The sequence below is a fragment of the Sorex araneus genome, chromosome 1 (genome assembly GCF_027595985.1).
Source record: "Sorex araneus isolate mSorAra2 chromosome 1, mSorAra2.pri, whole genome shotgun sequence".
Taxonomy (NCBI): Eukaryota; Metazoa; Chordata; class Mammalia; order Eulipotyphla; family Soricidae; genus Sorex; species Sorex araneus.
Genome location: NC_073302.1, coordinates 114,227,702 through 114,254,303, shown reverse-complemented (window position 1 = coordinate 114,254,303; position 26,602 = coordinate 114,227,702). Strand labels below are relative to the sequence as shown.

At 35.2% G+C, this 26,602-nt stretch overlaps 1 protein-coding gene across 1 annotated transcript in view; it reads left to right on the top strand.

Annotated features, from left to right (window-relative positions):
• Nucleotides 1-26,602, top strand: part of CDH10 (cadherin 10) — a 166,343-nt gene that overhangs the window by 39,827 nt on the left and 99,914 nt on the right. The window contains exon 2 of the mRNA XM_055144962.1: nt 22,285-22,639. Within this exon, the coding sequence (XP_055000937.1) occupies nt 22,409-22,639 (231 nt within the window). The 5' untranslated portion in view covers nt 22,285-22,408. The remainder of the gene's footprint in view (nt 1-22,284; nt 22,640-26,602) is intronic.

Sequence of the window (26,602 nt, the reverse complement as noted above, 5' to 3'; positions counted from 1 at the left end):
TTTTTTGCTAGAAAGGGCAATTCATATTACTTGAAACTAAGTCTTTAAACATTTTTTTTGACCACTTACTTTTTTCCTTTACACATCAAGGTAACAGCAGAGAGGACAAATGCCTTGTGTTTCTGCTTTATAAAAAAAAGGCACTTTTACTAACTTTATCTACAGTCAAACAAAACATGAAAGGATAACAGTTCAATGTTGTTACTTAAACTACTCTCCTGTTTCCAACTGCTATTTTGAACTTCAGTGATCTATTTTCAGTGTAAAGAAATGGAGACTTCTAGTAAGTTTAGAGTGAAAATCGTTTCATTTCACTCTTTAACATTTTTTTTCTGTCTTAAAGTGCTTCGTGATTATCCTAGATGGTGGCCACTTGCAATCAGATACCTGCGCATCACCAAAAGGGAATGTGAGCTACTGCTCTAGGAAGCCTGTGTTCACATGTGATTGAATAAACACAAATAATAAATAAACACAGAAATAAAAAAAAACTGCAAAATGATGATAAGGAAGCCTAATTGCCCTAAAAGAATACTAAAAAAACAAGCAAACAAAAAACCCTAATTGTGATGTTGCTTCAGAGGTTGTTATCACCATGTGCATTTAAAAAAATATATTTTTATATTGAATCACAATGAGATGTACAGTTACACAATACAGTTGTTCACGATCAGGTTTCAGCCAAATACTGTTCCAATACCCATCACTTCACCAGTGCACATTTCCCTCCAACAATGTCCCCAGTTTCCCTTCCTTACCCCCTCCACCTCTATTCAATGGCAGGCACTTTTCTCTCTCTCTCTCTCTTTCTCTCTCTCTCTTTCTCCTCTTCTCTCTCTTTCTCTTTCTCTCTCCCTCTCTTTCCTTCTCTTTTTAAGCATGTTTTGTAATATAAATACTGAAAGATTATCATATATAACCCCTAACCTACTTTGAACACTTAGATCTTGTCCAGAGTGATCATGTCTATTATTGTCCTACTGATCCCTTCTCTATCCTAACTACCCTCCATGCTCCTCCCCCCCCACCCAACACACACACTTGTGGAAAGCTTTCAACCATTGGCCAATCCTCCTGGCCTCTGTATACATGCATATTTTTATGAAGTAAAAAACTACCTTACACTCCAAAACTCACTGTTTGTCATTTTAATTTTCTGATAGCTGCAAGTATTCTGCCAAATACTTAGAAAGTGTCACTTTCTAAGAATTGATTAAGTAGTTATATGTACAAGGATTCATGTTCTACCCTAGGGGGAAAATGAACTGGAAGGAGTCTAATGTTAGCATGGTTGAACAACAGAGAAGTTCAGGATACTAACCTTTATACAGTTGAAAACTTGCATTCTTTATAGGTTCCCCCGAACCTATAAACCTTATTAATAGTCTAATAGTAAGTTGATGTACACTGTCACTGTCATTGTCATCTTGTTGCTCATTGATTTGCTCGAGCGGGCACCAGTAACGTCTCTCATTGAGAGACTTATTGTTACTGTTTTTGGCATATCCAATACACACGGGCAGCTTGCCAGATTCTGCTGTGCTGGCTCCATACTCTTGGTAGCTTGCCGGGCTCTCCGAGAGGGGCAGAGGAATTGAACACGGGTCGGCTGCGTGAAAGGTGAACTCCCAACCGCTGTGCTCCAGCCCCTACACTAGGAATGTTGCATTAATCTTTGGAATTTAAAAACTGTTATTAAGAACATAATAAAGAAAGAGAAATAAACTTAAAATATTTATCAATACTGTAAATTTACATCTTTTACAAAGGGATGATCCCATCTTGCCTACATCATTCTTACACTATACAAAACACTATTGGTATTGGCACTGTAAATGTATTAGTAATAGGAGACATCACATATACAATTCAATGTGCATGTCTCCATGGTATTATAAGAAGAATGATTCATGCAATAATTATCTTCAAAACTTTTACAATATATTTGTTTACTTTGGGATTTGGGGACACACTTGATGATGCTCGGGGCTCACTCCTGGCTTTTGCTTAAGGATTGGTCCTGGAAGGTTCACTGGACCACATAGGGTAGCAGGAATTGAACTGTGGTTGGCGACATAAAGTCAAGTGTCCTCCCCACTGTTTTATCACTCTGGGCCTACAATTGTATTTATTTTTAAAGCCCAGGATACCAGTGGGCCTACACCATTCAAATGCAATAGTTGATGGGTTAGAAAAATATCCCTGGCCTGTAATAGACTCTCAGTCAGTGGTCTCACTACAGAAGCTTCGATTCTTTATTATTATTATTACTTAATATTTTTTAAGTGAAAGCTTATTTTTAAACTTCAATAATAAGCATTCACTTCACGCTAGATATTAAAGGGATAAAACCCCCGTTTTCTCCAGCACTCTCTGCTGTTTGCATTTCTTCCCTTTATCATTTTCCATCTCTATTCTCTACCCTCTAAATGCTCATAGTACCATCGCTTAAAGTATTCGTGATGCACTTAAATTATTCTTGAGAACTGAGGAAAGTAAAATACTGGGATGAGAATATTGCCAGGAAATATTTATTGATGTTAGTATGAAGATTTAACCAGAAATATATTAAATCAATATATAATCCCTATATTCAGGGATCATAATTCCATTTAGTAGAGCTATTTAACATTGCCATTCAGAGAAAACTTAATGTTTTATTCATAAGTGTTTTCTGAAGTAGAGGCCAAACATTCATATTTATAATATGAAAAAACACATTAATATTTAAATATCTCTCTCTAAATTTAATCAAATACAATTAGCATAATGGAAGTAAAAATACAGATGACCTTACTCAATACAATTTTAAATGGATTATAAAAGTACTGTTTATTGAAATTAAGATTAAAGAATTCAATTTATATTTAAGAAGCTATTTAATATGATGTTTTCTCCAGTCAACACATAAATCTTCAGGATTCCTTGCCGTACTGTCTCTATTTATATCATTAGAAATCTAATTTTCAGTATTTTAAAAATCAATTTAGCATTTGTCCAAGTAACTTGCTCAGTGGTTGTCACATAATAATTGGTCATTTGTGAAAGATCATTTTCTAGAAGTGTGTTAAGATAAAATTAGGCCCTGCAAACATGGATCAACCAGCTGAAAGTGGTTAGTGTATACCTATTAGTTTAGGATATTTCTGGAATTAGGGTCCATTAAATAATGCTGAGGAGAAACTAACTGGATTCCTCGCCCTACTTCTCTCGTCTCCGCATCTTTCCTGCACTGTAATGAATAGTAGATGCTACTGTCAGGATTCTGGGACTGGTAGGGAAACTGGCAAACGGGTAGTCAACAAACAGTGAGGAGTACGTTTAGCAATTCTGACAGGTGCTTGCTCACAGAGGCCAAGGGAGCTATTGGGGGATTTAGAAGCCTGTTAGCCGATTCTAGGCAGCCTGGGAAATGTGTAGTTGAAATGATAGAACCGACGCCAAAACACTGCAGGGAAGCTCACTTAGCTTAGTGGCGGTGGCATGGCAAGTAGTGCTTTGGATTTTTGCTTGCATATGTGAAAGAAGTGGCTCTTCCTTAATAGTCTACATGACTGTCCTACACTCTTGTCATTTAAGAAAGTCATTGCTTGGGTGGCTGTTCCAAGAGAAGGGTGTGTGTGTGTGTGTGTGTGTGTGTGTGTGTGTGTGTGTGTGTGTGTGTGTGTGTGACTTATATTTTCTCTAGCTCCTGTTATATCACTGTCATAATCTGCTGTACTTCTATTTAATCTGTTTTCTTTTCTTTTTTCCTTTCCTCTATATATCTATATTCACACCCATATCTATACCTATATCATTTTTATCTAACTCTATCAATATATCAGCTGCCTCTTAGTTCATGAGTACATGAGTTGCTTCTACGACCATGACAGATGCATGTATCAATGACTGGATGCATTCACCTGTCTGTGCTCCTCATTTTTCCTCTCCAGGCGAGAGCCAAGTGTCAGTGATGTTCAATGGAGGCAGTAGAGTATGTCAGGAGCCAAGAGATTGACTTTCCACCACTGGGCATTTTATTATTTTTCCTGATAGTCTTTCTTCAATAGCTGCAATGGATTCCCAGTTTCTTGTGGGAAAGAAATTCTGCTATTTTCCTCCTCTTATTTCTTAACATTTTTCTAGTAAATAGTCAACAAGTTGAACAGTTATAGGTATAGCCCACTTTTCATAAGCTCACGGTGTTTTCTTGTTTTTTTTTTTTTTTTTTGCTTTATTTTGTGCCACACCTCAGTTGCCATCAGGTCTTTACTCTTAAGTCTGGGCTCAGGGACCTCTCCCTATGCTGCTCAGGGCAACATGGAAGGCACCGGAGAGTAACGTTGGTTTAGGAGTGTGTAAGCCTAACATCTCAATCCCTGAACTATTTTTTCCAGCCCTTCAATTAGTTTTATTATAGATTTTATGTGGTTTTGTAATTGGTTTTGGGAGTCTGTGAATGCTCTTTTTTTTTTATATATAAGTAGTGGTAATTGCTTCTCATTATGCCATTCCCCTTAAGAAAGGTTTTAGAAAAAAAAAAAAACTTCACTTTCAGATTGTAGGAAAAACCTGTACTAACTTTCAAACTTTTTTCTATAAATGCAAAGAATAAAATTCAATTTAAAACTCCGTGTTCACTGATTACAACTTTATTCTAGCCACAACTTGGATCATAACGCCTAAAACTCCCTGTCAAAATATTAATTTTAAATCCATGGCAGTGGAGCATGAAACACTGAGTATGGGAAAATTAATGCACTCACTTTAATAAATTTAAGAACTATTTTAAAAGTTGTTAAGGGGCAGGAAAATAAGACATGATTTTAAAAGTTGTTAAGGGGCCAGGGACACATTTAAAAAGACTAGACTACATGTTTTACATGCACAGCACCATATCCCATTGTCCTGCCAGCATTGCCACTGTCTGACCCCTTTAAAATAAAAGTCCCGGGGCTGGAGCGATAGCACAGCGGGTAGGGTGTTTGCCTTGCACGCGGCCGACCCAGGTTCGATTCCCAGCATCCCATATGGTTCCCCAGCACCGCCAGGAGTAATTCCTGAGTGCAGAGCCAGGAGTAACCCCTGTGCAAAGCTGGATGTGACCCAAAAAGCCAAATAAAATAAAATAAAATAAAAGTCCTGAAATCTGTGCATTAAAGGATATTTGATAAGATGCTGTCTGTTGCTATACTCGCAGGAATTGACACGGCATGGAAGGAAATCAATGCAAAGGGCACAATTGCAATGGGAAACTCTTAAACTTTTAGTGGTAAACCTGATGTTTAGTAGTGAATATTCAGATGTTGTTTATACACATATTGGTTTTTGGAAATGCATTCCTGGATTTTGATTCAATGTGATCATTCAATTAATAAAAAAAAAAGATGCATGATTTGGTGGCTAGGAGAAGGGAAGGAGGCTGAGGGTAAATGGGTTGTCTGAAGGTGACTGAGTGAATGCTGATGGATGGAAGGAGAGCTTAGCTGGTGATCCCAATATATTGTTTTTGAATCATATCTTGGATTATTATTCAGTAGGGTTGAAATTCATGGATTTGTGTCAGTCGATGTTACTTCAATAAGTTTATTTTATAATTCTGCTTATCCAATTTATATTGTTTATATGTTTTTCCTTTTAAGTTTTTGTCTAAGTTGATTTAATTTTCAAACTTTTAAAAATAATATACCACATTGTACACCATCATAATAGATTTATATCATGTTATATTAACATAATTCATACCGTTCCCTAATGACCTGATTGACTTATACTCCCAATGCTATAGAATAATGACACCAAATAGGACACATTAAGGCAAATTGCATGTGAACGTTTCAAATATTCCAATGAAAATAACTTTTGTAACTTTTATCATCAACTAATTCATTCAAAGGAAAGCCAGGAAGATACTCGGTTTGCTAAAAACATTAATCACTATTTACTTTCTCTTCTCAGTATTTCTGGTTTAAGGCGGGATAATAATGTTTGAAATGTGTTTTATGTTGTAAGAATACATCCATGTTATTATTAAAAATTCCAAAAATAATTTTCTTATAAAACGTTTTATCCCAATGCTAACGTTCCTGTCATGAATATTTTAGTACCAGGCAGATAGTACAGGGGTTAAGACATGTGCCTCTCATCCCACTGATGTTGGTCAGATGCCTAGCACTAAATATGATTTTTGAGCACCACTAGGGTTCACTTCTGTTGTCCTGAACACAGAGCCAAAAGTAAGCCTCTGAACACTTCCAGGTGTGGCTTATTCCGCTCCCTCCCCAGACCCCTGGACTCCCAAAACCCTCCCAAAATTCTCCCCCATGCAAATAATATTAATGGATACTTTTGTAGTAAACAGAGGGTGCAAAACACTACCAGCTGCTAAATATGTGGTTTGGTGCTATAATTTTTTAAAAGGTGTCTCTTTATGACACAGAATTATTTTTACAGTATGTTAGTATCTGAAATCAAATATCACATTAAACATTATGTCAAACAAAAAACGGATTATTAAACATACCAACGAAACACACATGAAAGTCATCGCAGAATATTGGCTTCTGCTCTGTTTGCACACAACTTTCATTTGTGTGATCTCAAATGAAAAGGTTTTTTATAGCTTGGTGAGTGCTGGATGATAATACCACTGTCTTTTCTGAAAGCCTTCATTTGATTCTTTCAGATATAGTGCTTAAGGGTGTAACGAATGCACACTCCTCGTCCAAAGGGTATAAAATACAGTATGGAATTCTAACACATCACTCTTGCAGCTCTTTGAAATTTACAAGGCCTTGTTAGAAGCTTAGCATACAGGTCGTAAAAATATGATTCCTTATTTATAATTTATGTTAGAAACGTGCCTGTGAATAAAGTGGGAACAATAGAAGCCTGCTAGTGTCTCTCGTAACTTTTATTCCAATAAATAAATAATGCAACTCTATGGAATTTGCTTTCCTAGTTGGCTTTCCCTTGTTTTTTGCTGTGTTCCATCAGGTATGTGTAAGTTGAAATCCCTTAGAGAATAACTCTCCCACCTTTGTGTCTGTCTCCAAGGGGAGATGTAATCTTGCTTCAGTCATCTAATTGGCACTAGGCCTCTCTGTGCCACGGGCTCCAACATCAGCACTAGGGTGATGCGCCAATGCGCTGACATCAATGAACACTTTATTAAATTACACACTCCCGTAAGCAGGCCTGCGCTTTCAGAGTCCTAATCTTTTATGCACTAGTGCACTGCCTCCTTGTTTTCTGAAACTGTGAGTGTCCAGGCCAAGCTGAGCATATAAAGTCCTGCTGGGATGAGGGAGATATTTTTAAAAAGATATTGGGCACAGTCTTTGATTTAGTCTGTCGTTTTGATAACTATCTAGAATTAAAGAATAGCAGAGAACAAAATATGTTTTCATTTTCTATGGAAAGCGACTTAGAGTAGAATGAAGGAGGCGTTGATAGACTTATTTATTTATAATTAAAACTCTACAGGGAACACTTTCATATGTCTGCTTCTATATTTATGTCTGCTTTCAGGAATCTCTGTTCAGCAACTCCCATTATTTTTGTTAAGGTTATTTTGTTGAGTTCTTTATGAATCTTAAGTATGCACCCTAAAAACACTAAATTTTAAAAAAATGACAAACCTTTACAAGATGTTTCATATTTAAAAATGATATTAATATGTAGTGGTTTACGGTAGTTGATGAGAGTGCACATTCTCAGGTGCTTTAATTAGCAAATATGTTAATATTTAATAAAGAAAAATTCAATGAAGTCAACATATTTTTAATGACATTTTGTGTGTTAACCATCCTGACAGGTGTGAAATGAGACCTCATTGTTATTTTGACTTGCATTTCTTTGACAAGTACTCTTGAGTATTTTTTATGTAACAGTTAGATATTTGGATGAAGGCAAATTTTACATGAAGGGAAACAGATCTTTTCTAGTAAAATATAAATGAATTTTTATATTCTTGAATTTTGGCAAATATATCCAGTCATAACTTCCACAATGATGAGTAAAAAAACTTTCTTGACCCTAAAATTCCCCTGATATTTCTGTGTTGTTTTGAGGTCTGATCAGCACGATCTGTTGTACTGTGTATACCTATGCTTTTAGTTCTTTAAGACTATCGTTAAATATTATATGCCACATGTGAATTTTAAAGTTTGCTTTCTTCAAGCTAGCATAATTCATTAGTGATTCATACATAGTGATGCATGTAATACTATTTACACATTTTTAATAAGTCAAATCCCTTATTTTAGGATTCATTGGTTTACTTTTCCTTCTATAGTTTGCTTCCAGTTTTTGATGATTATTAATAAACCAGGTACAAACATTTGCATACAGATTTGTGTAAAAATATTGTTTCTCCTCTACAAATACCTAGAATCATAATGTTACCTCAAAGAAAAACTACTATTTGACATATGAAACATACTTTAATTTGCTTTCTAATATGGTTAAATAAGAGTTTGTTATTAATGTATTATGAATAAATACATTTCCATATATGTTTACAATTGTTTTCTCTAAGATTTTAAGATTTGAACTTTTATTTTATCAAAGTTTGTAAAAGAGTACAATATATATCCTAGATATAAAATATCTACTGCCATTTGTAAAAGAGTACAATATATATCCTAGATATAAAATATCTAGGATAATATATGAAGAAACTTGTATTTTTATAATATCATAGAATATGTTTAATATATTTAAATATATTAAATTTATAGATGATATATGTATATCCTATGTATATGTGTATTGTATGTATATCATAGAAAAGTATCAGACATCATTTTGATAAAATATTTTATTTCATAGATAAATCTCTATCTCCTTACATCTCCTTGCTTCTTTTTGGAATATCCTTACATCTCCTTGCTTCTTTTTGGAATAGCACATTTAAAGAAATATTCAAATGATTGATTATTTTATATGCTTCTCTTTACTAAAATTAGTATTTTATAGTTGCTTCCCAAACAAGTATTTAGCTACATCACACACATTTTAGTGTACAGTAGATTGTTTAATACTCCTTACAACAAATCCAAATTATATTCTGATTTTTTGGTGACTTCTTTGATTCGTGAACCATTTAACAGTTATTTATTTGATTTGGAGGGCGGTAGACATAATTCAGAGGTTAAATGTCTTGTCTCTCATGGAACAGGCTCTCAGCTGATTCCCAGAACACCTGGTCTTTTGAGCATTACTGGGTCCAGCCTTGTAGGCACCCAAACACTGTGCTTAGGAATCATTCTTGATGGTACTAAAGGAAACATATGTGGTGACAGGTATTGATCCCATGATGGCCACATGCAAGGCAAGCACCCTTTTATTAGTATTTCTCCAGCTCCAAAGACACATTTCTTGAAGAAATGTTAGCAACTCGAATCTCTCTCCTCAAAGGGACTTCGATAGCAAATTTATACTCAAAACTCAACAATTCAATGATATGTTTTAACTCAAAAGTTGTCCGTGAAGTTTGTATATTAATCCTTTGTCTTTAATGTTTTTAAGGAATATTGTTTACTTAGAACTTGATGATGAATATCCAAATACTTTCAAGTTCTTTAGTACATGCATTTTCTTGGTTTCAGCAAAATCTCCTGGTCCCAGTGAGTGAGTCCATCTTTGTCATGCTTAGCAAAGGGAAATTAGTCATGTTGTCCTCCAGATAAGAGTGTTAAAGCATAAGTTTTAATCATAATGATGTACGTTTATTATTAAATTGTTCAGAACATTGCAGAAGGAATCAAGTGACTTGAGCTGTATTTCTGGTTAGGACAGTAACTCTCTAATGCCGAGTACATCACATAGCATTTGTCTTGAAAATGTCCCTATATTTGCCAGTTTTTGTTATAGGAGAAAAAAGTAATTTTTGAATCCCAGTTCAAATATAATAGCATATCTGCTACTAAGAACAAGACCAGACTGGCTACTCCATTAGACAGAGTAAGAACTGCGCTGAGGACTCTATATTTTTAGATAGAGGACCCCCAAATTGTTTATATCTTTTTAATCACAGGAAGAGTAGAAAGGTTGGTCAAATACATAGTTTTATAAATTTAATATTTATACATGTTTTTACATTAATGGTTGTAACACCCATTTTCTACTATTTTATTGAGAAGAAATAAAGTATCACAAAAGTATCAAGAAAACAAAGTATCTTAGTCTCATGAAAATTGTAACATCTTGTGTAAAGTGGAAAAAATTGTGACTGAAAGACTAGACATTTGGACTTCAACATATTGTATGAGACATGGACCTAAATTTATGTTTTCTCTTAGTAATTTTAGACTTCTGTTGAACAAAGTGAAATCAATTAATAGACTGTTTCCTCTCTGAGGCTTAGACATTCTTTTTCTTCATGATCCATTAGGTAACACATGACCTGTTGTTCCAATCAATGGGTTACAATACCCCCCACAAACACACCCTGTTCGGTTTTAATGCTTTCTTGAAAACTGGTATATGTCTGCACAATTAAAATCTGCACACAGAGTGACATCAATGACAGCAGTATACTAAGTACCTAAAACATAATCTTCTAAAAAATATTTCTTAGAGTACACATGTTTGCTTTATGTGTTCTTTTTGTTCACTCATGTCATTGATTCTTAAACATTGAGGCCCATGTGGGATTTGTTCATATTGTACAATGTACATATTGAGAAAGGACTGACACAGAAACAGTGTAACATATACATTGCCAAGAAATTGATTCTGTGCCTCTGTGATTCACCTGAAAAACAATGACAATTCTGAATACACTCCACTTAAATGTGTGAGTCAAACACACATACATACACACATTGATTTTTATACCTTGTTTGTCAGTTGTTCATTACAATGTACCTTAATGCAAACCATTATCTATGAAAGTGATAGTATGTTTTTAGCCTAGAGTCTAAAGTTAAGCTTTGAGACATTAAAAATAAAATAATGGAAAGATTAGGAGACATTACAGCAAATACGGTGCTTGCCTCTTTCACAGCTGATCTGAGTTCTGACCCTTTTGTGGCATATGGCCTCCTGAGTACTGGCAGGGATGGCCCTTAAGCCTAGAGCCAGAAGTAAACCAAGTGTGAGCAAAAAACTAGAAATGAAGAAGGGAACAACTAATGGTTAAAGGCAACACAACCTGAAAGTTGATGTATAGAATTGGCCTTAACTAGGAAGGAGCCATTGTGACATTGGCAATGCAAAGCAAAAAACACTAGTGGTGGTGTATACATAAATTGCATCATTAAAAGTATTGTAAACTATAGTGTTCAATAAAATGGATAAGAAGGAGCCAGTGAGATAGTGCAGGAATCAAGACACTTGCTTTGCATATAGCCAACCCCAGTTTGATTCTTGGCATTCCATATGGCCCCTAAGTTCTACCAGGAGTGATTCCTGAGCAAAGAGCCAGGAGTAAGGTTAAGCAATTCAAAAAGAGGGGCTCAAAAAAGAAGACAAAATACATGGTGAAAATAAATAAGTCTAGTGTATTTTTTTCCATTCAGTTGAAAAATCAAATATAATGCTTTGTATAGGATTGAACCAAATATCATGAGAAATAGAAAATGATTAGCAATCTATTCCTTTTCCCTTTTAAAAAGATGAAATTTAACTAAAATCAGTTTTATATGTCAGTTACAAATATATGTTTTAAAATTTAACTCTTTAATGCCTTCAGCCTCTACATAGAGATAAACTACCAACAAACAGATTTTTCACTACTGTGTATATATTGGGAATCGAACCTGGGTCAGCAGCATTCACTGCAAATGCCTTTCCCGCTGTGCTATCACTCCAGTCCCAAGCAGTTTAAATTCTGAACAGCACCCAAGACCCTACCTTCCCTTTCCTATATAAAAATTGGGGGCCAGCGAGATAGTAAACTGGGTGGGTAGGAATTTAGGCAGGAGGGAGAGGGCTATTAGCAACATACCAGCAGGAAACCTGCATATTTGATTTTATAATTACTGCTTCCCAGCATCCCATATGGTCCTCTGAGCACCAACAGGAGTAATTTCCTGAGTGCATGAACCAGGAATAACCCCTGTTCATCACTGGTTGTGACCCAAAAAAGCAAAAGAAAAGAAAATTTAAACTCCTAAACTGGATGTTTTTTTTCGGGAGAGCCTGACAAGCTCCCTATGGCGTATTCATATGCCAAATACAATAACATTGTTGGGTCGAATTCTCCTGACTCTGAAGTGCAGCACCATTGTGAAGGATGAGTAAAGAGAGGCTGCTAAAATCTCAGGGCTAGGACGAATGGAGACGTTACTGGGCCCGCTTGAGCAAATTGACGACCAATGGGATGACAGTGATACAGTGACAGTGTATATATTGGAGCATAACCTGAGTCAAAATTAATGCTGATAAAATTGTCTGCTTTTCAGATGTAATCCTGATCATGTTATATGCATCCAAAAACACCTGACTCATGATAACAGTGTTTATTATTGTATGATAGCTTTACTTAAACTTTTAAGTAGATTTTGGTGGTTCATAATCTATTTTCACATTTGCTCTTTTATCCAATTTTCACAAATGAGTGAGGTACCTTTTATGTGCCTTAGCGTATAACCTAACCACAGAAATATATTTTGTAACAGTTGACCCAGTTTGAGTGCATATATTATACATTCACATTATTTGAAAACTAAAATTTATAGTGGTTATTTATAGACTATAGTATCTACATAGATGCTATTTAAGAAGTAAAAAAAAAATGAACATGATCTTTAACAACTCCTTCATTCCAAGATGGATAGCTTCACATGATTCACTAATTATGTATCCATTGAGGAACGAAATCCCATTCTGGCTATGATTCCTAATAAAACTGCCAGGCTCCTATCTCCCATCTCTTCACTCTTGGCTTTGAAGAATCAGTTCAAGTACCGGATCAAAGAAAATTTGGTACCAGATGGCTTTTATCCTAACATCTTTATGTTACCCTGAGAGTGTTCTTGCCACCAATTTCCACATAATGAAATAAATCTTAGCTGGAGAAGAGCAAGACTTCCAGAAAGCAGCAGGTGTAATGTCACAGCTGTATTAGCACGGCTAACTTGATCCTGGATCTAGTTACATCTGGGACTGTCACAGTCCCTGCTGAAGTTAAGAAAAGAAAAAAAGAAAGAAAGAAACTGCTGAAAGTAGCAATAAGTCCTGACTGGAAGGAATTTTAGAGATAATAGCTACGTCACCATATTAAAATTCCTTGACCAAGGTTTGACTGATCAAACCTTCATCAGTTGGTTTTGTCCACTCACTGCCTGCATCTTATATGCACTCTAATACGTTTCTGCAAACCATCACATTGCTATTGCAATACATACATCGTAGGGCTGCAATAAAGTTTGTGTGCAGGTCACATTCCTGTAGAATGAAATTCATTTTAAATGGTTTGGCTTGAAAAAGGATTTTAACTTGGGAATGACAAGGAGTTGGGTTTCTTAAAAAAACTTTTTTGTGTCATAACAGTTTTAGCAATCCTCAATGATGAAGACTGACAAACATTTCTATTGCATATTTCATTCAGTACCAACACATTGTTTCCATACTATGCTAAAGACTTTTGTGAGTTTGAGGACGTCATATATGAGTATGATATAGGCATTAAAAACTCTATCTAAATGGCCCTCGAAATATTGTGCTTTCCTAATAAAAAGGAATTATGTTTATTCTCATAGAAATATTTTTAAAAATTGTTTGTATTAAGAGACTGTAATTTCTCAAGTTGTTTTATTGGCATAAAATGTTCCAACACAACTCCAAAGCCAGTGCGCTTGTCCCTTCTCCAGTGTCACCAGGGTCCTTCTCACCTCCCAGCCCTTGTATAACAAATTTATTTCATATTGCTTTTTCCAACATAACGGAAAGAGATGATCAATGGAATTGTCAAAAAATAAATCAATAAAAGTATATTTGGGGTGATTGATTGTTATTTGATTTTGGCATATGTGAAAAGAAGAAATTAATTTTTTTTGTTCCACACCCAGCTATGCTCAGGGTTTACTCAGGGGATCACAGGTGTTGCTGGGATTGAAGTTGGTTGCCTTGTGTGCAAGGCAAGCACCCTACCTGCTATCTCTCCAGACATTTAAATCATTGAATTTAAGTAATTTAATACTGAGAGTATTATAATACTCAGAGTATTATAATAAAATGAGAACGTCTCTTCTCATTTACCTAAGTAAATTTTCAACTCTCATCTCTAAAATATATAGTAAATTTTAAATTCTACCTGGATCATATTATAATAATTGCAGTCTTCCCTATAATAAATATTTTTCTTAATAGGCTTTAGCATTTACAGAAAATAGGTAAAATCTACAGATGTTAAATTTAGTTAGAATGAAGAGGTTCAAGAAAATTGAAAGGGACAATCCGAATAGGCCTATAAAAGTTAAAGCATTTTAACCTGAGAAAGAGAATATTGGTTTTGTCTTATAAAATATTTTATTTTAAATTCTGCTTGAGTGTCTGTCTTAATAAGTAAAAGATTGCATAAAAATCTCTATGGATATTAAAAAAACAAAGATTTAGAAGATTCAATATAAGTGAGACATTAATTTATTGTTGGAAATGTATAAAATCATTTCCACAAGTTAGCAAGCTAGGAGTAAACATACTTTTCCCACTTTAGTGGAGGGAAATCATAAGCACCACGAGTGATGGTCATACGCAATGCCATGTTCTGGGAAGTTTATACTGTTCCTCAAATAAGCTCTTTTAATGCTTCTTGCAAAACAGGTCTCAAGGCTATGCATTCCCTCACTGGCTGAGTGGCCATGGGCTCTGTATTGTTTGTTCAAATTTGAATGATGACCCTGCTGGATAGAGTATTCTTGGTGAGGTGTTCAGTTCACTGTGTTGACCCTTGTACTGTATCTCATTGCTCTCTTCTTGCCCCTAGGGCTTCACAGGGTAGATCTTCTGTGAATTTCCTGGGTCTTCCTTTGTATATAAGTTCCTTTTCTGAACTTTCTGCTTTCAAAATCCCTCCTCCCCCTCCCTCTCCTTCTCTCTCTTCTCTCTCTCTTTTTATTCTAAGCACAATATTTATTGGAGTTTTCTTAGTTGGATCTTTTTTTGTTTTACTTTTTAAATTTGGTTACCTGTATTGTACAGTTCTGGGGAATCCTCAACTCTAATTTTTTTGACTATTGATTCTTTATCAAATTGATCTTCCTGGTCATTAGGGATTCCAAAATATCTTATACTGCTCCTCTAGAGCTCTCATCCTGCAGTTCTGTGATATGCTGATCACCTATTTTCAGACTTTTCCTTCTTCTGTTGTTTTGTAGATTTTTTTCTTGAAACTTTTTAATCTTTTCCTCAGCTGCTGTAATTCTGCTGCTCAAAGCTAATGCCTATTGTTTTATATCACCTTTCTTGCTCTTCATTTTTATGTGTAGATTCCCCAATTCAGATCTCAGTTTCTCATGCTTTTTTTTCTGCTTTGCTTTGTGGTTCACACCTGGAGATGCACAGTGGTTACTCCTGGCTTTGAATTCAGGAATTACTCCTGGCGGTGCTCAGGGAACCATGTGGAATGCTGGGAATCCAACCCGGGTCCACCACGTGCAAGGCAAATACCCTACCTGCTGTGTTATCGCTCCAGCCCCTCAGTATCTCATGCTTTGCTGACCCCCTGTGCCATCCTTAGTTTGAGCCCATTAAACATCATCTCCATAGTGTCATTCAGATGATTTTCTGAGGATGTACTGTATTACATGGTGTTTATACCTTCAAAGTTAATTTCTTTCTGATTGAACTTGGTGGGCTTTTATGAGTTGTCGCCATTGGTTTTCTAGTGCTCCTGCTTGGATGGGGGTGAGTCTTTGTAATTAGACCCCCTGGAAATCTCTAATGGAATAGGCTGGCTATTTGTCTTTTTCTTCTCTGCCCATCTACAGGAAGCGTAATTGTGAGAAGTGTTGAACTGAGCAGATCTGTCACATGACTGCATATGTGGCTGTTAATGTAGTGGGGGCGGTTCTCGAGGCTGTTGGGTCCAAGCCATGAGGTAGAGGATCTGCTTCTTTTTCCAAGGTGGCCCAGTGATCTCAGCTGGAGATTTATGTCACCTTTAAGGGTGAGGCAGCAAGCTGAGGTCCTCTCATAAATATATTTTTAAAAGATTAATATACAGGGCCTGAGCAATAGTACAGTGGGTGGGGTGTCTGCCTGGCACTCTGCTGACTGAGGTTCCATTCCAGTCAATCCATGCGGTCCTCCAAACGCTGCCAGGAGGGATCTCTGGGTACAGAGTCAGGAATACGTGTGGCTCAGAAACAAACAGAAGAATAATATATAAAATAATTCAAGAATACTTCTTGAATACTGAGATATACCTATTTCAGTAAATTTAGATGCCTTTTGAATTTAGCCTGAATTTATATATATATATATATATATACACATATATATATAAATGAATAGTGAACCCTTGAAATATATGATCAAGGCATATGGACTCATTTTTTGAGCCTGTCATGTAATGATTTGTTTCAATGATCTTGCGTGGTGCTTTACATTTTTAGTAGATACATAAGATGATATTTGTGGTATAAAAATAAAGGATTTGAATGCAGTGCCTCCACTGAATTGTGTGTACACAGCTAAAATGTTGTCCTTTATTTCCCAGTGCCATTAGACTATATTTATACTACAATACTCTAAAGTGATTAAAACTGTTTACTCTTAGCATCTCCAGTTCAGTGACAATAATCCTTAGCATTTTTATTACAATTACAAGTGGTAAAATTAAATTTGAAAAGTGGGTCCATTAGTATTCTAATAAACATGATAACTGACTGATGGATAATTTCTTCTGTAAACCAAGGATAAATTGCATCTTAATTGATCACCTGTGAAGTGTAGATATTTAGCTATGACAAAATACTCATAACATATACTGTAGTCTATTCTTGGTTTATGTAATTAGATTAACAATTCATAGAAAATAATATTTTTTAGCTATTTCAGAAGAATAATGAAAATTATGTTTGAAAAAATTAAGTAAATTTCAGAGACAAATTTTTTGTACATTAAGGAAAACACAGTTTGTATTTTGGTCAGGAGCACAATTGTTATAGCACATGTAGTGTGCGCTGACTTGAACAAATAGTGGTGACAAGTTTAAAAAAATCAGTGATTACTGAGTAATAGTGTTCTGATCTTCCACAGTGGTCATTGTAATTTTATTTCTCCTCATTTTAATTGGATTCAGGACAATAGCTTATTGGGCTGGAGTTTATGTGTTACATGCTGAAGGCCCAGATTCAATCTCAGTGACCATGTGAGTGCTGCCAGGATTGACTCCATGAGACTTAGTTAGAAATAGACTTTGAGCACTTCCAGGTTGAACCTCTCCCAAATCAATAAAACTTCTTTAGTTTAATAGACTGAACCCCTGATCTGTGAGGCAGAGCAAGATATGTGCACATTCACAAGACCATCTGGAGTTGGGTGAGTTGAGTTCTGTCACTTTGCTATTCAGAGCATGTGGCCCAGTCTATACTTTGTGTGACAGGGGAGCTTGTTAGGAATGGATAGCTTTTCTTCTCAATACACATGGGTGTGTTCAATGAGAACTAAAAGTTTTTAACAAAAGCTCTAGGAGATGGGAATATATATTAAAGTTTGAGAAGCATCGCAGAAGAATTCCAGGGATATAGAAACTGCTGAGGGATGAGTTAATCTAGTTGTTATGCATCATGTGATAATCATTCTACTCTAAATTATTTTTTTAAAAAATTAAATTAGGAAAATTGAATTTTAAAAGTATTTATTTATAATAAAATGCAATTCCTGGAAATCAGATGAATTGCATTATTTTTTGACATTTCTATTCTGGCAGATATTTTAGCTATTGTTGTAATTTACTCTGTTCCTCTTTATTTTTTTTATCTTATTTTTTTAATTTTCATAAAGTTGTTCACATTAATGGATTAGTTAGTATTTGGCACCATCCCACTGCCATTACACCTTCATACCACCCTTATTTTGAACTTCGCTGCCCCCCACTCAAACCTGCCGAAAAGGCATAGACTAGATAACTTATTTTGTATTGCTTGTTAGGAATAGCATAAGGTGTCGCACAGCTCCGAGAGTGGCCCTGCGCTCCTGGAATTCTAAAATTTTTTATCACTGTGATAACTTGAGTGAGCTGCTCAGTATACAGAGATTCTTTCCTGTGTCTCTGGATTCTGGCTGTTAATGCGCTTAAATGGCACCCAGAGGCAGGTTGTGGGTGTGACCGCCAGGGTCCCATAGGGATGGGGAGATGAGAAGGGCTGGCCCATCCACTATCCCAGAAGGCCTGGAGTTGGCTGTCACTGATCCCGCATATACCTGCACTTCTCATTGAGTTCTAGAAGTTGTGGGCCAGCATCTTTCTTGGGGGGGGCAGGTGGAGGAACACCCCCTGTTTCCTCCTGTGGCACCCCAGTGAGACTGGCCTGGCCCAATGTCTGGAGGCATCTCTGCAGTGAGCTGACCCGTTCCAAGATTCTTTTGTGTGACCTCATTCCTCTTTATTTTTAAACAATTTATAAATCCTAACAAGCTTCCTCCTATAATATTTTCCTCATGTAATAAATTCTAACAAGCTTCCTCCTATAATATTTTAATATTTTAAATCTACTTTTTGATTTGCATCATGAATTGTTCACTGCATTCAGAAAGATGTTGTTTTCTTTTTTTGTTTGTTTGTTTTAATATTTTTTTCTCTTTTTTTGGGGGGAGGGGTTCACACCTGGTGATGCTCAGGGGTTACTTCTGACTCTGGACTCAGGAATTACTCCTGGAGGTGCTCAGGGAATATATGGGATGCTGGGAATCGAACCCAGGTCAGTAGCATGCAAGGCAAACTCCCTACCCGCTGTGCTATTGCTCCAGCCCCAGATGTTGTATTTCTAGACAGAGTGAATGCTAAATTCAAAACTCAAAAACTTTTACTGATACATGTGCATTATACTGGCTAAATCACATATGTGTGCGTGTAAAAATGTGGTCTTTACCAGTGAAGGAAATTCATCTAGAATTAACTCAAAATTATATTTTAGTGGGGAAGTAGTTATGTAGGCAGTTATGTCAGGTAAAAATTAAAGAACAACCTAAGTATTATGAAAAAGTAAATCCTCTTATTTAAAAAGATGCAATGAATACAATGTTTAGATCTTTCTAGCAGAAGACTATTTAAAAGATTAACTAATTTGGGTTTCAAAAATGTAAGCTCTGGAAAATCAATTTACTAATACCCTGTAGATATGTTTTAAATAAGAAATATTAAGATTAGAGGAATCTATTAGTAGGTCTCTTACGATTTTGCATGAAATTATTTAAAATAGTGTGAGGAAACATGAATAGGCAAAAACAGCATAGAAACCTCTGAAGAAAAAAAAAGCAAGTGGGAAATATGTTGACTGACATATAAGAAATATATTGTCTAAACTGATGTGTCAAGACGGTTTATTTTAACTCAAGTTGTTGGAAGAGTCATTATTTGTGTTGCCTACAATGCACTTTATGTAAACCTGGACTCAAACTAGGTCCTAGACCTAAGTGTAAAAATTGATGAAAGAAAATTTATGAAAGAAAATATAAGAAAAAATATGTTTTTAAGATTTGTAGGTATGGTATCAGAAAGCAAATTTCTCTAGACATTTCTTTAATTAAATTAATAAAAATTTAAAACTCTTTATGCATAAAACTATTTAAAACTTTATTATTGATTTGTCATTATTTGAAATACTTTTATAAAATAACATTTTAGAAAAACCTTTAAGTGCATATTTGACTTTATCAACATCAAATGCATTATACTATATATTATAGGAATTTGCTATATAGTAGAAACAGTAATAAAGTTATCTTATGTATATATGAAATTATTTATAATTGCTAAAGTTTACAGATAAAATCTCTGATATATCTTCCTCTAAGGATGGTGTTTAGTCTTCTAAAAGCAAAAAAATAATTTTTGGTTGCACTAAAAATATACACCATTATAGTCTATAGTTGATGGCAGCTAATGTTTAAAATTAAGAAAGAGAAAGAAAAATAGGGGAACAACTGTTGGTTCCATAAGTTACAAAGTTTTGATAGAAGAGACAAACACTCAATTATGTAAATAGTCCCCTAACTCTTAAAACAGAGGCAAATTCTAGAGAATATCAAATGTTAAATAAATTAAAAAATATATTTTGGATTGTGTTCCTATTATTTCAAATCCAATCAGCCTAGTTTCTGTAAGTTAGTGCTTTGTGGCATAAAATCACTTTATGTATCAGATAATTTCTACACTCTAATTATAGCAGTACATGGTATATTTTAGTGCAGTTTACATCTATCATGTTGAATGTTTCAATTGCTGTGGAGAGCTCCACTCTCATTCAGTACACTCAAGGGATATATTGCTTCTATGACTCTAATATTATTTCTATAGCATGTCTACATTAACCTTTAAGTCTTTTCAATTGTTAAATATCAATAATGCATTAATTTACAAATCGTTCACAAATCATTTTGAATGAAAGCATGCATATAAATATTGGAGTCCTCTGACAATGTTGCCATATTGCACAAGTAAATTCAATATTACTGTTTTCTATATCACTTTTCATTAAAATATTTTATTATATCCTGAAATAAAATGAGAAACTAATCAAACTTTAGAATCAAAACCATGTTTTCACAATACATGAATAATCCGTTACTGTGATGGAAAATCTGTGTTTTGTTCAGTAATTTTGTTGCTTGCTACAAAAAATGTAGAGTTCTCAAACATTTGAATCAATTTACAATGCATAGAACTAGGATGTTAGCAATTGCATGGAGTTGGGTGGTAGGAAAAGTAATACTCTCATATGGAAATTGCCTTGAATCTCCTGACCCAAATTTGATCACTGATACCCCATATAAACCTTCTAAGGACTCAGGAGGAATTCCTGAATGTGGAGCCAGGATTAAGCCCTGAGCACTGCTGAGTGTCTCCCAAATGGAAGGAAGGAAGGAAGGAAGGAAGGAAGGAAGGAAGGAAGGAAGGAAGGAAGGAAGGAAGGAAGGAAGGAAGGAAGGAAGGAAGGAGGGAGGGAGGGAGGGAGGGAGGGAGGGAGGGAGGGAGGGAGGGAGGGAGAGCTTATTGAGCAACTATCACATACAAGGTTCTGTTTTTGACAATGCAAAAACAGAGAGAATGAACTTTGCATGGAGTAGGAGTTCTGAAGTCTATTCCCAGCACCATATGGAGTGATTCCTGAGTACAGATCCAGGAGTAACCTCCAAACACTGCCAGCGATAGCCCAGAAAATAAGAGAACAAGCGAAAAATCTTTCCTTTGTAGCATTATAGCAGGTTGACCTCAGAATAGAACTTAAGGAATAAAACATATGCTACATATGGGTACATATGCAAGCAAGGGTTGGTTTGAGAAATAAATAGAGGATGTCTGTGCCTTACTAGATATTTTAGCATTCCAGAGAGAGGAAATGGTAAAACGATTCTAACAGAGAAGAGTATGTGAAGAGTCTTGCAGGCAGCCATAAGGCAGACTAAATGGATGAGAAATTCAGTCAAACATAAGGTCAGAGAACTGACCAGCAATTTTGAAACTGAATATAGAAATGGAGTCTTTGTGAGACTTTGGATTTAATCAACATAAAATAAGGAGCCATTGGCTATTTTTTTTGTGGAGAACTGAAACAATTTGATTTACATTCTCATGAGATTATCTGGGTGGGGGGGCAGTTACAGAGATGGGTTGGTTAGAAGTAGACAGATTGTGCAAATGTATACAAGGCTTACTGAAGACACGACAGAAACTTTTGACAGTGTAATGTTAATTATAATACTTACTGAATATAGTCTTGACTTTATTTCTACTCTAGGAAACCATAGATTCTCTGCAGACTAACCAAAAACAGAGAATTTTACCAGTGGCACCCTTATTTTGTCTCCTATTTTAATTTTGAGAGAATTAAATCATAACGCAATCATGCTGCTATTTAAAAAGTAATAATATTGCATCGGCCAACAGATACTTTGGGCCTGTACTTTATAAAAAACACATTTGTTTCATGTTAAATTACTCTGTCACAGTTGACTTGTAAGATTAACTTCATCTGTCTATGGCAAGTATTGTTTCCAAAAAAGTCAAAATTGTTATTTCATGTAGAAGAGGGAAAGCTTGCATTTTGATTTCTACGAGTAATGAATCTTGTCACTCTGTAATACTCCTGATGTTGTCAACTAATTTGTTTTTCTGTTTGTTTGCAGCTTTTGGAACATGCTCACACCTTGGGTGAGATGTTGGAAACCAGTTGAAAAACAGTAAAATCCAAGCGAATAAAATAGGACGGCTTTCTCTACATCCACACCAAGACTTGTCAAGAAGTGAACTATGACAATCTATCAATTTTTGTTTCTGTTTTTACTCTGGGTATGGCTGCCATATTTCTGTTCTCCAGAGATGATATTTCAAAGAGCTCCTGTGGCCCAACAAAGAATTTTAGGGGTGCGTGTGCCAAGAAGTGATAGCAAAATTCTGCATCGCCAAAAACGTGGTTGGATGTGGAATCAATTTTTCTTACTGGAGGAATATACAGGATCTGATTATCAATATGTAGGCAAGGTAAGTCCGGGAGAGGACACATTTTTATTTTATTTCTTACCAATTTAATCAGGCAATGTTGAAGGTCATTTAAGTCCTCAGTCATGCGCCTAATTTTCTAAATATCACTTATCTGCATTTATTGAATGCAAGTTCTATTTATTTGGAAAAAGCTCATATAATGAATGAGACATGAGAAATGTAGGGGTTCACAGAATGAAATTAATTCTTCCCATATTTCAAGTATTTAGAAATGTACTAAAAGATACAGTTTCAATATTTTTGAAATCAATGCTAGTGAAGAAGCAATATGCCATTAAAATCACTGAAGAAAATGACTGCATTTATTTAATATATAGTATATATTGATCATATAGCTATTGAATTTGGCAAAGAAGAGATACATACAAAGTTGTTTAATTTGTTACAGAATGCGAAAGCAAGTATATTTAACATGTGGTCTAAGGAAAAAATGAAAATATATATATACACATGTATATGTATAATACATATGACCAGTATACACAGAGGATAGTCATGTCACTACTAGTATGGGTAAATTTGCATTGAAGAAAAGTAAACTGGAAGTTGGGAAGTTAAAAATAGTTTATTCATGCAATATTCATTTTCATGCAGAATACTCTATTACAATACAGTATTTTTACATAGTTCAATTATAAAATCTATGAAAATTACTTGGGATTGAAATAGAAAGAGGATTGTGAGACATGAATACCATAAATACTTTTATATACTAGATTCTATGGATTTCAATTTTCTTGTTATTGTCTGAATGAAATTAAAGAACAATAAAGATCTAAGAAAATTGTCATACAATTTTGGGGAAAAAGGTTCAATAATTTTATCATTTGGAGGGAAAGTCTATGTTAAAAAAAGCAAGGTTATGCTACTTTATATTCTATATATGTATATTCTCATATCCTATGTATGAGTTCAGTCATTCGATATCTGTTCCTCTCTTTATGACTCATTTCACTTAGCATGATAGTCTCCATGTCTATCCACTTGTATGCAAATTTCATGAATTCATCTTTTCTAACAGCTCATATAGTAGATATAAGGGGCTGGAGGATCTCTCCATGGCTTGGAAGCCAATCTCACGTGCTGGGGGAAAAGATAGCTGGGATAGAGAGGGGATCACTAAGTAAATGATGGTTGGGGGGCTTGCTTGGGATGGTAGATGCATCCTGAAAGTAGACTATGGACCAAACATGATAGCTCTTTAGTACCTGTATTGCAAACCATAACTCCCAAAAGAGAGAGTAAGAGGGAATGTGCCTGCCACAGAGGCGGGGGTGGGGGGATGGGGCTGGAGGGAAGTGGGGGTGGAGGGAGGGATACTGGAAACATTGGTGATGGAGAATGGTATAGCTGGAGGGATGGGTACTTGAACATCCTATGACTGAAACATAATCATTCAAGTTTGCAAGTCTGTAACTATCTCACAGTGATTCATCAAAATTTTTAAAAAGTAAAAAAACTTTAAATAAAAAGGTTAAGCACAATATCAAAGGGTAAAACGAAATCTCATTTTAAAACATGTAAATACTGATTTACCCTCCCAAGTCTGTGTTCTTTGAACATGTGTGTTACGGCTTGCCTCTATGTCTCTTCACTTGTCTTTTCCAGCCTGGAGAATCCCATGTTCTTTCTTGAACACATATTCCCTCTCATTCTCTCCCGTCACGTCTTTCTGAGCAAGGTTAGCTCAATAAAAACTATCATAGATCACAGACACACACAAAGAGCAGCTAAATAGTAGAAATGATTGTAGATATTGTTGGATGATTTTTGCATTCATGCCAGCTTTTATTTAAATATCAAAATTTCAGGGCCAGAGAGTTAGTACAACGGGTAGAGCACTTGCCTTTCATGCTTCCCACCAGGGTTTAACCCGAGAAGTTCTTGTCCTGAGCACTGCCAGGAGTCAGCTTTGAGCACCTCTAGCCGTGACCCAAAAACAAAAACTGAAATTGGTGCTAAAAAGCATGTCTTTTATGAAAAAAATTACTTTCGAGGAAATAGGAGTTCCTTAATTTTCAGAACCCTGGTTTGTGATTTTATTTTAATTATTCTTTTTAAATATTTTCAGTATGTGAAAGATGTCATTAAAATAAAATGTCTTATTTACTAAAATAACATCTGAGGCAAACATTCAGAAAAGCTCTTAGAAGTGAAATAAACCAAGTTTTCCGATTAAAAGCTTAAAATTGGAGAGTAAGATAAATGTTATGGGTTTTGCAATAGGCAAACTTTAATTTATGAAATTAATCATGTGAAAATACAATAACAAAATATGGGTCCTAGAAACTATAAAACAGTTTCTCTTAATTCTGTCTACACAGTACTATAAAAGCAGTTTTCTGACTTATTTATTTATTTTTCTTGGTTCTATCTACTATAATAGCAGTTATCTTAGTTATTTATTTTTCTTTATCTGACCCTTCAGGAAGATCTAATAGATGTTAATGAACAGAATTATCATTGCACATCATATCCATTAAAACTAATGCTACTCTTCTCATGTACTTTATTTTGTTCTCTCCCAGAAGAATACACACACTTTGTCATTGAAAATACCATTTCCTACCTGATATTTCACCAGCTCTTTCAGTTGTGCTTAGTATTGCATTGCTTGCCTTGCACTGCAGTGAATTGAATTCTTGGAATCACCATTTGGCTCTTTTGTTGAAAAACATAGATATAATTTTAAATTGCCAGAGTTAGTTACAGGTGACCATTAATTAAAACAAAGACATTCTGACATGTAACTAAAGTTTTATTCTTCCTCACTATATAAAACCCAACCAAAAATTCTCGTTAATGAGGAAGAGCATAGGGAATTTATGGGATACATTTACCACTGCCTTTGCACACACACTTTAATTATTAGGTTTACAGAAACGTACTAGTTCCTCTACTTTTAAGTATAATTCCAATTCCAATCTTCAGTTTTTTTTGTAGTTTAGCTTATATTTTAGGCCTGTTTTATAATTTTCATCATTACTCATGTCATTGCATCATTATTCATGTCATTGCATCATAACCTACAAGTAACTACTTTAAAATTCTCAAGTATATAGTAAATATTTACAATACTCAATAACTTAAACACATTATTTAGATTGTCTTATTTTATATGTGTAATCATGTAGATTTGTATCCATTTAAAATCTCATATTTGATGATGATGATGACGATGATGACAATGGTGATGACGATGACAATGATAATGGTCATTGTTGGGCGATATCCAGCTATGCTCAGGGCTTACACATGGCTCTTTGTTCAGAGATTCCTGGTGCAATGGTGCTCCAGATTTTGTGTCAGGGTTGAACCAGGATTGATCCTATGCAAGGCAAGCACCTAAACCTTGCACTATTCTCCTAGGTCCAAGTAACATTATTTTTAATGAATTTATTGCACAATTATCTTTTTTTATAAATGTTATTTCTCATTGTTACTTCTTCCTTCCTTCCTTCCTTCCTTCTTTCCTTCCTTCCTTCCTTCCTTCCTTCCTTCCTTCCTTCCTTCCTTCCTTCCTTCCTTCCTTCCTTCCTTCCTTCCTTCCTTCCTTCGTTCCTTCCTTCCTTCCTTCCTTCCTTCCTTCCTTCCTTCCTTTTCTTCCCATGTAGCCTTGGTCCATGTCACCAAATATGTTTTCAGGAGAAAACTTTATCCCACTTCAAAATTTAACTTAAAATACTGCACCCACCATCAAAGTATCATATTGCACCTACCCCTAGTAACTCTCCACTCACAATACCTCAGCTCCCCTCAGCCCACTTTTTGTTTAACCTTTCTCCTTCCTTGTAACTTCTTGTAGGGTTGAGACAATGGTTCTGTTTTGGTCTGTTTGTTTGAATTTGTTGTCTAGCTTTCTCTGGTGTTATGCTTTTTCCTTCTGATTTATTTCTGTTAACTTGACACTCAGTTCCAACCATAGTGTCACAAAATACTAGA